Below are 13,569 nucleotides of genomic sequence, written 5' to 3' on the forward strand. Positions count from 1 at the left end.
ACTGATATTTCTGAGATGAGAGGCATAACAGTGAACACCGACCACACCCTTTTCACATGGAAATGTTGGAGCAGGACGTGAAACTTCTGTGCTGCTAAATTAAAACCAAGACTGAACTACCATGAGCTAGAAAAAGCACAAATACAGTGGCTTGGCTGCGCTCAAAGGCTACGTTCACACTGCAGGTGAAAGCGCATCAAATCCGATTTTTTTGACCCTATGTGACCCATATCCGATCATGTTATGACAGTATTTTCAAATCCGATCTGAGTCACTTTCGTATGTGGTACTGAATCCGAAACATATCCGATGTTTTAGAAAGCGACTGCTGTTTGAATGGTCATGTCGCATTAAATCCGTCGTTTACGTCACTGACACAAGACAGACGCCAATTATCAGCGCCAGAGAAGACATCGCGAATGCTTCCTGGCCATCCAGTGTAGATGTTAGTGAAACTATTGGGAAGACAACGTGAACATTTTATTTGTACTGTATAATCTGCAGATTTTGACAGAAATCTGCAGCTATTCTTTGAAGCACCGCTCCTCTCTAAAACAGCAATAAGGATCATTATTAGGTTATTTACATTGTTATGTAAATAACAAAATAACTTAAAGCAAAAATTGAGAAACGTAAAGTCCGAAGTCTTTATATTAAGGGCCATCAGTCAAACAATATTGTTTGCTCTGGGTCTAAACAGAGAGCGTTGTGTGTGACGTCTTCTTTTGCGCACGCGGGCCGCTTTGAGCGTTCACACTAGAGAGCGTTTACTGTCGCATTTTATTTGTAGTGTGAACAAGCAGACAAAAAAAATCGGATTTGATCAAAAAAATCGGAATTGAGCATCAAGACCTGCAGTGTGAACGTAGCCAAAGAGGCTTAATTGTCCTCCATTAAAAATAGGTGACCTCAAAGATGACACAAGTAGTGTAAGACTGTAGCCACCAAGAGAATTCATTCCTGCACCTTCGATTTCATTTTGGAGGTTCTGGGTTTAGGGTTGTCTGACTCTGCGGGCTCTGGGGATCCCGGAGGATCAGAAGGTGGGCTGGGGGCTTCCAGTACATCATCTTCTGGCTCTCCTGCATTGGAAGGGCCTCCGGACACCCCTGGAAAAGACAAACAGAATTCATGCAGGTTTGTTTCGCTACAAGCTTATCAGAAATCTTTTACTTTCTGATGAGACGCGTGGGGTTCATTAATGCTGAGCTCTGCAGCATTAGCTGGGAATAATGACTGGTCCCAGGCTGTAAATGTCTATATTATGTCACATACTACGGGACACAATTTAATTAATTCTCTTTGCAAATGTGCAGATAGTACCAGATGTTTCTAAATCCAGCTGTAAAGTACATACACATTCAGGTTGGTTGGTTGTCAAACAATGGCTGGTAATTGCTGGTTGTTAGGGGCTAAATAGATGCCAGAGCTGTGGAATTATGTAAAATGCCAATGTCACTGAAGATGTATCTATTGTTCTGGTGATATTTGTTACCAGCTACACATGAGTGGGAGAAAACACAGGCCATTGGCTCCAGTGAAGAAAAGCACTACTATCCACTTACCTTTGAGAGCTGTAAGCCGCTGCAATCACTGCACAGTAGCCTTGAATTCATAAGCTTACCCGTGTGTCATTTTTCCACACTATTGATTCTCTTTTGTTCCAAAGAATAGAACACACAGCATACAGACAATAGGTTGACTTCGTTTTCCTCCCACATATTCCATTTCGCCTTACCCTGTATATTCAATCTGCTACAGCAGTGAAGGCACGAGCCTTTGAATATACAGGGAAGTGATATTTTCAAGTTTTACTTTTGAATGAAAAAAAGAGCTTTGGTTTGATGCAGAGAGGTGGAAGCTGCAAATCACCCACTCTGCCGGCGTTACACTGGACTCCTTGGAAGTCATTTTGAGTTTGCGTTCAGAACAAATGTAAGCGAGAGATTCAGTTTGACTTTGATGTTTCAGGTTCTTAACAAACGTCCCCTTCATCTTTGATCAAAACGGCACAGGAGAGGCTTCACCGTGGAGGCGGATCATGAAATATTGCTTTAAACAAGACCATAACTGGTCGTGTGTACCTGTTGACAGCTGAATGTTTTTGCTGTAGCTTGCGGCTGAAGACATGGCCTGACCCAGGACTTGGTTAGTACCGAGGGGAGCACCGGGGGTTTTGGTGGCTGCTGAAGAATTTGGTTTTGATTTGGAGTCCTTGCCTGGTTTAGTCCACACCAGCGCTTCTGTCACCTGTAGAGCAGCTCCCATTTTCTGAGCCATGTCCATTAGCTGTTAGGGATTAAAATGTGTTGCGTTGGAACAAAGAATGACCACTAACTTCAGAGACATCATTGATATCAGGATCTACAGTACCTCAGGATCAAATTCAAAGTTGCTACTGCTGTCTCGGAGTATGTTGACTTTCCTTTCCATATCCTGGTATTGATCCAGAGCTCCCTTCTTGTCTCCATGATTATAGAGGAAGATTGCAAAGTTCAGGTTAACCAGGGGGTTGGATCTGTGGAAAATTGATCACCAAGAAGAGGGAAAAAAAAAAATCAATGATCTGATACAGTTTTAAATTCAGATCAATGGAAGTTTCAAGGTGTTACTGAGGACAGGCTCACTCATCCAGAGTCACAGCTTGCTCGTAAGATCTGGTGGCGTTCTCATAATCCTCCAAATTGGTCAGAGCAACTAAAGATGTGACAGGAAATTTGTTGTCACATACAAGCCCTTTTCAATTTTCAAATCAAATGTAAATGTGGTCAAGCTGCTGAATAGATTTAATGAAAATACTAATACATTTATAACCCCCCCCCCCCCCAAAAATCCTTTAAGCAGCGACATTTTCAGTAAAGTGCTATTTAAAAAGCTATCCCTGTTTTTGCCGTCATAGATTTCCTCTTCAGGCAGAATTAAATCATGAAGGATTTGTCTGTCTCACTCGCTCCGTACCTGCCAGCAACATGTAGAGCTCCCCCATTCGTGGATTCAGATTGATGGCTGCACTGAGGAAGTGGAAGGCAGAGGCATACTGCTGCATGGTGAGGTGTACCAGACCAAGGTTGTACAACACTTTCCAGTCAAAAGGAGACAAGTAGTGGGCCCGCTTCAGGCAGCTGATGGCCTGTGGGAGACGTGAAGTTAGGAGAGAGAAATTGTCAGGACCTTTAGGTGAGTATCTTAATAATATATGAAGTAGAACAAACAGGAACATCAGATTCAGGAACATATGTAGAAGTTTCCTGAAGAGGGAATTGTGCCAGATCCTCTGAAGGATTTAGCCAAAGAAAAACCACCAGAATTGTAATGAAGTTGTGTTTTACAGAGTTTGGGGGGTTTGATTTCATTTTCTCAAGATTAGTGAAGATTACAGAAAATGTAGAGTTTGTATAGTACTCAGTCATCCCCACAACGTGTTGGGATTTCTAAACTAGAAAAAAAAAAAGAATTGAATGAAGTTGCTTTTAAAATTAAGATATGTTTACATTATATATATGTATATGTATAACATATATCCCAACACCTAGCAGATACATACAGTAAAGGCAACGTATGTGCTGCGCCCCTTCGCTGCATGCCTTCCCCCCCCTCTCTCTCTCCCCACTTTCCTGTCTATCTACGCTGTCTCTATCAAATAAAAGATAGGATAAACACTGTACTGTATACACAAAGGGCTCCTTCAGAAACAGCAGAATTAAGTGGCTGGGCTGTGATTAAAGGCACGAGCCATGGCTGGTGTGGAAATAACACCGAGTAGGCTTTTTGTGTGTGTTGCCTTTTGGCAGTTTTCTCATCCAAACTGGATGAAAACAAGCAGGAAAAAAAAACATTACTCACAGCTACATATTTCTTTTTCCCAAAGAAGCACATGCCAATGTTGTTCCACAGAGGGGGACTCTCCGGCACAGCACATGCTGCCACCCTGTACTTGTTCATAGCCACATCAAAGTCACCATGGGTCTGCATCATGCTGCCTGCAGCCAGGATGGCCTAGGAATAAAAACAATGATTAGAGAGATATTAGAGGAAGATGTAGCCTTGATGAAAGATGAAAGTCAGGCCGTAACATCTGACAGGGAATGAACTGATTTAAAAGGAACCTGGTGCACTCTCCTTAAGGAGGTGAGTAACAAAATAAGCTTCTGCCTAATTGTAATGTGTAAGTACCCACATACCTTATAATTGTTGGGGTCAAAGGTGAGGGCATTCCCAAGATGTTCAAATGCTTTCTGGTATTTCCCGAGCTCAAACAAAGAGAAGATTGCTGTCATTCCTTTTTTGCTGTGCTCATCATTTATGGGCATATCATTTCATCAAATCATTTAAAAAAAAAAGAAAAAGAAATCTGCTTACCTGCAAAAACATCAGGCCCAGTGTTGTGAGGAGTTCAGTGTTTTCTGGAGAAAATCTGAAAAAGAGATGAGCCAAAAGAATAATGTCAGTTAACCTATGCCAGCAATCATATTCAATGCATGTGCTTGTTCTTGAGCAAACATACAGCAGCTGATATCTAGGGAATCTCGTGATTATTCAATCAGCCTTTGATTCGGTATAATTGTGGAGTATTAATTATGACCTGTGGGGGGACGATGGGGCTCAAAGAAAAACGGTAGAGAAGAGGCAGATTGGCATTAAAATAAGAATCACAGTGGTAAGTCTCATTAAAAGCGACACCAGTATTGGGGCACTTGATTAATTCATTTACCCCCAACAGGAGGCAGCCATAATGAGCTCCATTATAGACACAGATGTCATTTCCTTATTTACACCATGGCCTAATGTTTAAATATTCAACATGCGAGGAGAAGTGGAAATGAACTGCATTTATACTGAACCCAGAGTTAAAAATGTGGCAAAGCTTTAAGTGTTGAATAAAATGATTTCTGGAGACAGAAAAGCCATAAAAATAAAAACCAAGATGAAACAACTTAAAGTATGCGAGAACCTTCTGAACCAATGTTTGAAGGCAGTATGTTTGAACTTCTCCACAGGAATCTAAAGAAAATTGTTTGACTTTGTTGTCATAAACAATTCCTTAATGAGAACATCATTAATATTTTCAGGCCCAAACCCCCACATTTCTCTTTTTGCTGTCAAGCAATGTTGGTATCGTGCTGTGAGTGCTGGTGTTCTCATTAATATTTTTGGGAGATTTTAGTGGGACAGCCCCCATTAGACTCTTTAAGTTGGGTTTTTGAGAAATGTATCAGCTCTAATGGACTGCTGTACATGTCAAGAATGTTTCAATGTATAGTACATACAGAGTAATGCCTAACAACATCTAGCATGAACGGCTAACATTATATATATGCACTTACTCCACCGCTTTCTTGTACACCTCTATGGCCTTGTCTGTTTCTCCAGCCAGCAGGTGAACCTTCCCGAGCATCATGAAGGTTTTGTCGTGCTTGTTTATCTTGAGAGCTATCTTTAGATGCTCCTCAGCCTGACAGAGACAGAAGATCAAAATGATCAAATCCCTGTGGAACAACTACAATTTGTCCTGCTATAGTGTTGGTAAACTCAGCTGTACTCACATATTTGAAGTCTTTGATGAAGAAATAGCACAATCCCAGATTATGACTGATCTCCTGGGGTGAGAAAATGTCATGGATCATTTTTGCATTGCACAGGTTGAGCTGAATTTAATTTCCAAATGTAAAAGTTTTATAGGCCAACAGTTCTGCAGTAGCATTAGAGAAGGAAGTGGGAGTGATTAATGGTAGCACAACTTTGATAGCCCCCTAGTAAAACAGCCCTGGACGAATTTGGATGTGCAACCACAGAGCTGATTGTGATAAATTGTTGCAAGTGTGAGAAGAAAAGGTTCAGTCAAGGTAATTCCCACTCTAAATGTTGGCAGAATTTGTCGGTGCTATAATCTCTGCAAAAAAAAAAAAAAACCTTAAAGACAAAGTAGGAATTAAGAGTGTTTGCTTTCTACTACCCAGTCGTTCTCGTTGAGCCTTGCAGCTTCATGATAGAATTCAATAGCGGCTTTGTGCTTTCCCAGAAGAAATCTGAAGAAACAATAAACAACAATAATCCATAAGAGACGATAACCCATTTTAATTACTGCTTTCAGAATAACTATTATTACAACATTAAAAAACAAACCATTCAATGAAGCTGTATTCATTTTTCTTTACAAAGGGAGGCATTACGGGTCAAGAGGATAAAACTTTACTATAAGCCCCGAACTTTCCCATTGGATTACTGATAACAGAGACAACATCTTTATAACGTAACGTTAATGAAACTGTGTGTTCATATAAACTCACCTGACACTTTATTAGGAATGCCTGTTAAACTAGTCATAAATACAAACATCACATGGCAACAACTAAATGCATTTCAGCACATAGACATGGTCAAAATGACCTGATTAAATCAAACTGAGCATCAGGATGGGGAAGAAAGGTGATTTAAGTGACTTTGATATTAGAACAATGGAAAACTGTTGCTTGGTTTGCTGAGTCTCAATTTCTGTTGCAACATTCAGTAGGGTCAGAATTGGTATAAACAACATGTAAACATGGGTCTTGCCTTGTATGAATGGTTCAGGCTGCTGGTGGTTTAACAGTGTGTGGGATATTTTCATGACCCCTTTTGGGCTCTTTAGTATAAACTAAGCACCATTTAAATGAGAGCATTGTTGAGTATTGTTGCTGACCATGACCATCCCTTTGTGACCACAGGGTGCTATGTTCCGATAGCTGCTGTCAGCAGACTAACAAACCATACAAACTTCAAATAATGTCAAACTGGTTTGTTAAACATGACTATGCGCTTAAATTGTACTCAGATGGTTTCCACAGTCACCATATTTTAATCCAATAGAGCATCTCTGGGATGTGGTGGTAGATTTCCATCATGAAATCTGCAGTAACCATGTGATGTTATCATGTCAATACGGATCAAAATCTTAAAGCTGACCAAAGCATTAAAAAACAGTTTTTTCTCCAGTGTTTCCCCTTAAGCGGTGAAGGTTCTGGCTCTAAGCGGCCTGCAGTGTGACTGTTATCACTGTATATTTCTCCCCTGTGTCTGTCTTGTTAGCTAATGGAGAGGCACTGATGCGCTCATAGAGGCTTCAGTGCAGAAGACTCACAGTGATCGGGCCACTTGCTTAAGATTGTCTGCGCTGTTGGGATTTAAGATGGCACAGCTCTGAAACAGCTCCAGGGACTGCTGGATCTTGCCCTCAAGACGCAAGATTAGTGCTGCACAAAGAAATAAAGACACACACACACACAAAATAAAAGGATCTTCATCTGCTTGAGGAATTAAAAGAAAAAAGAAAAAAAAAAAACGCATTAAAAAAAAATCAAAGGCACAGCATGAGGTCCAAAGAGCAGTTTTTGGGGAAACAAAATCATGTACTTGTGCAGCTCTGGTGTTGACTACCACAGAGGTTTTACTTGATGTAGCTGTTAAAAAAATATCTTACACATTAAAAGCGGAAAAGGGGAATGGCTGCTACAAAAATGATGGCTCACCTTGAACATATATAGCATATTCACACATCCCATTAGTCTCCTGCAGTTGGTCTTTGATGATAACCTAAAAAGGCGCAGAGTGGAAAGACAATTTCGAAATCCATCCAGTACTCAGATGATACAGAGGAATATTACACCCTGTTCTGTACATCTGTAGATATTAACAGAGTAAGCGGAAGGGATGTATGTCATTATCGCCTCACACAAATTAGATATGCAAAGAAAACGCGTGCAGGAGTAGTCCAGTAATATATCTAACAAGTACTATTCAGAGACTTTATTAAGTGTGAAGCAGTTTCAATGAACAGCGCTGCATGCAGCGAATGAATCAGGCCTTAGACAAAGCCGCGTGCATGTCGGGAACTCGATATCTTCATCATGTTTATCTTCACTGAGGTCAGAGTGGGTCTTTCAGTCAATCACACTCAGCACAGTCACAGGTCAATGACAGACTACGCCACAAACAGAACTGAGGAATGAAGGCACTTTACCTTACAGGTATCGTAGTCCTTGAGGATATAGTGCTGGTGGATTAACCAGTTCCTTCTCTCCACAATAGGAAGCTCTGGAGCTGGGTGGAGGAACACCATAAAAATCTAAATATTACAAATGAATAAGGATTTTGGAAAAAAAAAACAAGAACTTTTGAGCATGTTATTGTGCAGATGATGTCTTATTTGGCTGATAGCTCAATGATTAATCCTTAAAGAGCCCTCCTTTTGCAGTCATTAGTAAGTCTCTGATCTGACAGTTAACACAGATGTAACACTGCAACCTAAATCCACAGGCTAAATTTAAGTCAAGTCACCGAGTAGGCATGCTGCAAATCTTAGCTCGTTAGCAGTTTTTTTTTTCTTATGAACAGATGGCTCAGCCTATTAAGAGTAATGTCTATTAGAACTATTTTTAATGTATGCCATCTTTTCTAATTTGACAGCTGAATAAATAATCCTGAAAGCAGCCTCCCCATGCAGTTGCTAGCAAGTCTTTGATGTGACAGTTAACATAGATGTTAACACTTCAACCAGAAACCCCAGGCTAAACTGTAATCAATTCACCAGCCACTCTGTAAATGTCACCTTGTAAGCAAGTTTTGCGTTACAAACACTGCTTTTTTTCCCCCTCCTCTCCCCCCGTGTCTCTCATTTAATGTCTCGACAGGTTGAGATATTCTCCCTGTTGCCAGGGCAACAATGTCTCTCGCAAGCCAGGTGCTTGTGACAGAAGAGCGAGGGTATAGAGACAGAGTCAAAGAGGGAGGCTGAAGGAATGAGCAGAACAATGTAAAGCCAGCTTTAGAAAGGGTTAGGTAACCTCGAGAACCGAACTACAACGCCTCCAAGTCCTCTTCCCAGTGGAGTACAACATTTCATTTTACAAGGAAGCACACATAATGCCAATTCAAGCGAGTCTGATTCTGGTAATCCTGTTATCTTGCACCTACTACCTTCCTCTGAGGCTAAAAATAGGATTGAAGGCATTGTGAAATACAGTGCTAGGCTTTACCATTGACACTGGTGGGGGGGTGGGTATCGTTAACGAACTCCGAGTGTTAAAAAAATAAAAAAATACAGTGTGAATTACACCAAAGCTCCCCTCTGTTTTATCTTTCAGCGCCTCAAGAAGAGCTTCGCTGATCTGCTGCTAGAACTTGAGCCCATTCCAGATACTACACAGAAATCCACTCCATCGCCGACTGTGAAACGGCACGGGCTCCACACGTTTGCCACGTCAAGACTGGGAATGGCCCTATTTGTAGGGACCCTAATCCGCTTTCTCCCTGCTGAGACAGCAATAATATTCTTGTCTCTGGGTTTCAGCTGTGGTCCTGCGGTGCTCTATGGTCCACATACATAAAGCAAGGCAGAATTTGGAGAGGAGTGATGGGATACATGGGCAACGTGTATTCCTACAACTACTGTATGAGAGAAGGATAGAAAGAAGCACAGAAGAACAGCCCAGCACGAGGTCTCCTAAATATAGTAATGTGAAAAACTTCATTGCAAAGAGAGAGTTTTCTCATTGTTATATTTGATCTGGATGAAGCTAAGGCAGCTTTGCCCTCAGTGTGTTTCAACCATCTGTTAAAAGGGGATAAGAGCAGAGGAGAGGCATGCTGAGATCAAAAGACACATGGGGAGAACGTAATGAAAAATATGATGAATATTATTTTTGGAAGTTCAATCACACACACAAAAAAACCCTCCAAAAAAGCCTTCATCTTGTCAAGTCATTTAGTCTCACATCGAGATGCTGACACCTTTTTTTTCCCTTTATCGGGAATGTGCCAGAAATGACTGTCAGTATCCTAAAAAAAATAAGGCAGACTGCTACATCCGAGTCAAGAAACTCACACTGGATTTTATTAAAATCTAACATACTGTACTATTTTTTTTTATTTACTTTAGATCTTTCCATTGCACAGCACCTGTCAGGTATTAACACTAAGAATGCACAAACAGCAGTGCTCAAAATCTAACATAATATACTCTGCATACTACTCTGCATAGCAAAGGTAAATTTGTGTATGCCTTAAATAACCATAATTACATTTCACAATGGTAACTGCAGAATGACTGTGACTTATGGACACAATTAAGGTTTATGTCACATTGCTTGATTATGTCAAATCTTTAAATGTCTACATTGCAAAATGGATGGGTCCTTGCATGTGACTGTTTTCATCCAGTTGTGATCCCAAGTCTCAGTGATGAAGTGCCAAAAATCGGCTGATATACACTTTAACACGCTTTGCATTTGGAAAACTTTTTAAAGAACTATTTTTGCGTATACAGTCTGTATGAGGCATAATGAAGTCACAATTCCCTGTAGATGAAGCTGTGAAGTTCATGCACCCAGCTGCCACTTTATTTTTAACTCAGCAGCAGCTTTAAAACAGTGCATCTCAATTTTAAAGTTCCTCTGCGTTCAGGTTGTTATCAAGTCTGCTCCCATTGGTGTATGTGTATTAGCCTCCTAAAATCCAATCTTTACTTTCTTTCTTTTTTTTTTAGTTAGAACAGAGGTGTGTCTCATATTAAGTACAACCCAGGAAAGGGTTTGCATGCCAAATAGAAATTATCATTACCACATCATAGCATGTACTCAACTGCTCCCACAGAGGTGCAATTCTCAGTAGCTCTGATTATTATTATTATTATTATTATTATTACAAAGCACTATAAAACAAAGAAAAGACAAAATATCTGTGGGCAGAAGTATAAACTATTTAATGGCACATTAGGCTTCAATAATGATGACAAAACATCCTCTGATTACCAGACATTTTCTACACAGAGAAATATCTGGAAAATGGCTCAGCAGCATAATGCCTGTTCACAGCCTGTTCCTTACAGAGAAAACAAACAGAAGGGTGAGGGTGACCTCTGCAGGCCGTTCACTTCCAAAACCTTTAGTTTCAGTTATCAACACTTAACCAACTTTTAGAAATGAATTTCAAAAAAAATGAATGTCACACAACAACATGAAAATAATTCAATTAATTTCAGAACATGACCTGCAGTGCTTTCACTGTACCTTTAGGCGCCCGACGTTTCTTGGGTTCAGTAGCAACAGGGAGCTGAAATATGTGACAAACAAGACAAGCAGAAAAATAAATAACAGCAAACAGGAGTCTGAAAGTCAAGTGAAAAACAAAAGTTTCCTCAGGATTCTATGCAGGCCTGTGAAAACCTACATCATCCTTACTTCTTCTATACGAATTAAGAATGTCAGTAGCCGCCAGCCAATCAGATGTACTTAATTAACTCATCATTGGCAAGTGTGAGCACCTCTATCAAAGATGATGTTTTCTTTTAGTTTGCTGGTTTGGAGTAAACAGGTGTGTTTTAACACAATGCAACAACCTTCCCAAGGCGTCCCTTCAAAATCACCCCAAGGTCAGATGTTTACTGCTCAGAGAAAATGCAGGAAAAAAATTCCAAGCACTACATCTCAGACTCTAAAGGCCTCAGTTAGCATGTTTCAATTTAAAGTTCATGAGAGCACAATTAGAAAAAACTGTTATGGCTTTTCTGGTAGGATTGTCAGGAGAAAGCCTGGCATCACAGCTTAGGTTTGAACCAAACTCCAAGAGTTCTGAAAAATGTCCATTGGACAGATGAGATCAAAGTACAGATCTTTGGTCATGATGCACAGCGCTGTGTATGGTAAAGATCAACACAGCATATCAGCACAAACACCTCATACCAATACCATTGGTGTGTTTTGTAGCCAGAGGGCCTGAGCACCATGTTATTGACTCGATCATGAACTCTCCTGCTAAAAAAGTGCAAGAGAATGGCTGAAAAAGAAAACAATCAAGGTGTTGCAATTGTCCAGTTAAAGTCCACACCAAAACTTGACTGAAATGCTGTTCCAGGACCTTAAGAGAACTGTGCATAAACAAATGCTCACAAACCTTAGCAACTTTGTGAAGATAAAGTCATGCAGAAAAGTATTACTAATAATTATTACAAGTTATTGCTTTTACATGGTACATCTACAGGCTATTGAATCATGGGGTGTACTTGGTTTCTCAGAGCACTGCACAGAGTCCTGCAAAAACACACGACTGTTCACATGACTGTGTGGTACACAGTAAAATAATCCTCGGGCAGCCCTCACCAAATACAGAAAATCCTGTCCACTCAAAAACTGAAAGAAGGCTGTGTGGGAATGTGGGCCAACAAGCTGAATGACATGTGTGTTTACTTAATGAACAGAGAGAGAGAAAACACTCTTTCCCAATCAAACAGTAGAAGCATGCAGATCTGTAGGGTTGGATAGACTTGGTGACCAAACACTGCCTATTTGTCACCAATTCAGTTTATAACTTCTATGGACAGAATTTCTAGGCATAACCAAAACATACTGGAGAGATTATGTCTCTCAACTACTCTCTATTCTCAGTGTTCCTCCAGAAGAGCTGGAGGAAGTGAATGGGGAGAGGGTTGTTTGGGGGTCTGTGCCAGCATGCTGCCACCACATCCCGAATAACCATCAAATGAAAGGATGAATGGAATGATATATTACATTAATGCATTTTATTCAAATTGTTGAGATGTACCGGTAAAATTTTGCAATGTAACGTGCTCCTGTGTATGTTCTGTTCAGTGACTGCAACAACAGTAACATTTGCTATCTTCACAATGTACAGGTAGATGCACGCATGCGCAGTTCTTCTCGCATCACATATTTTTCTTCCCATATTTGACCTCACTTGTGGATTGTTTTGGATGTGGTTGCTGATGCTTAGCTGTTTATTGATATTGTCTACATGTCATTACACGCTGAAAGTTATTATGCCACAGCGATAATATAACTGGGATTGGTCGTAAGCCGGTTAATGAAAAGCTGCTTGATAACGTTTTCTACGTTATCGTATATTAAGGGTGGGCTAAAGCTTCCCAAACAGTCCACAGCAATCCTGCCATTCTGCCACAGCTACAGCTGTCAGCGTTAAGGTTTAAATTTGCCCTTGAGTGAGTGAGATTAGTCTCGCAAGTTGCCGTTAGCTGCAGCTTAATCAACTTAGCGCAGACTTAGAATAGGCTAGCCACCTAGCTAACTAACGTTCAAGTAAGCGTTATAGAAAGCGTGTGGTAAAACCTGGCGTCGGGCTTTCTCGCGAAGTGTCATACTTTCATTATATTTCGAGTCAAGTTTGTGTTTATTCAAGAAAAGGAGGAGCAGCTCGCATCGCACTCACCGTTGCGGTTGTTTCCGCGTCCGCCATCTTGGGATGATCAACACTAGAAGCTGTTGCCATGGATACGTCAATGGCGCGCAGACACGTAGCTGGTTGGATTTGTGCTCTCGGATTAAAGAAAAAAAACTTTATTTACAAAAAAGGGTTTAAAAACCATTTTTCGTCTTTCATAGTTTTCACTCGATAAGATTCTGTGTATTCTTAATAAATAATTACACCACATGATTCAGTAGCTTGTAAAATCACTTTTAGCAGCAAGAACTTAAACTAATAATTTTCTGTATGGCTTTCTCAGTCTTTTAAATCATTGCAGAGGAAGTTTGGCCCACTCTTCTTTACATCATTTATTTAGTT

At 40.4% G+C, this 13,569-nt stretch overlaps 1 protein-coding gene across 2 annotated transcripts; it reads right to left on the bottom strand.

Annotated features, from left to right (window-relative positions):
• Positions 1 to 771: 771 nt before the first annotated feature.
• Positions 772 to 13,298, bottom strand: bbs4 (Bardet-Biedl syndrome 4). Of its 2 annotated transcripts, none has more exons than XM_040045592.1 (16): positions 13,216 to 13,298; positions 11,043 to 11,085; positions 7,997 to 8,101; positions 7,506 to 7,569; positions 7,118 to 7,229; positions 5,954 to 6,026; positions 5,544 to 5,597; positions 5,325 to 5,452; positions 4,360 to 4,414; positions 4,182 to 4,250; positions 3,844 to 3,996; positions 2,959 to 3,130; positions 2,628 to 2,697; positions 2,374 to 2,518; positions 2,085 to 2,289; positions 772 to 1,109 (listed from the first exon to the last, which is right to left on the bottom strand). In XM_040045592.1, the coding sequence occupies exons 3-16, from the start codon at positions 8,093 to 8,095 to the stop codon at positions 955 to 957; spliced, it is 1,554 nt and encodes a 517-aa protein (XP_039901526.1). In that variant the 5' UTR covers positions 8,096 to 8,101; positions 11,043 to 11,085; positions 13,216 to 13,298; the 3' UTR covers positions 772 to 954. The 2 variants fall into 2 exon arrangements, with proteins under 2 accessions (XP_039901526.1, XP_039901525.1); XM_040045591.1 differs by having other exon boundaries at positions 7,997 to 8,076; positions 13,216 to 13,296.
• Positions 13,299 to 13,569: the final 271 nt, after the last annotated feature.

The sequence above is a fragment of the Simochromis diagramma genome, unplaced genomic scaffold (assembly GCF_900408965.1).
Source record: "Simochromis diagramma unplaced genomic scaffold, fSimDia1.1 OVJJ01000079.1, whole genome shotgun sequence".
In the NCBI taxonomy this organism is placed as follows: domain Eukaryota; kingdom Metazoa; phylum Chordata; class Actinopteri; order Cichliformes; family Cichlidae; genus Simochromis; species Simochromis diagramma.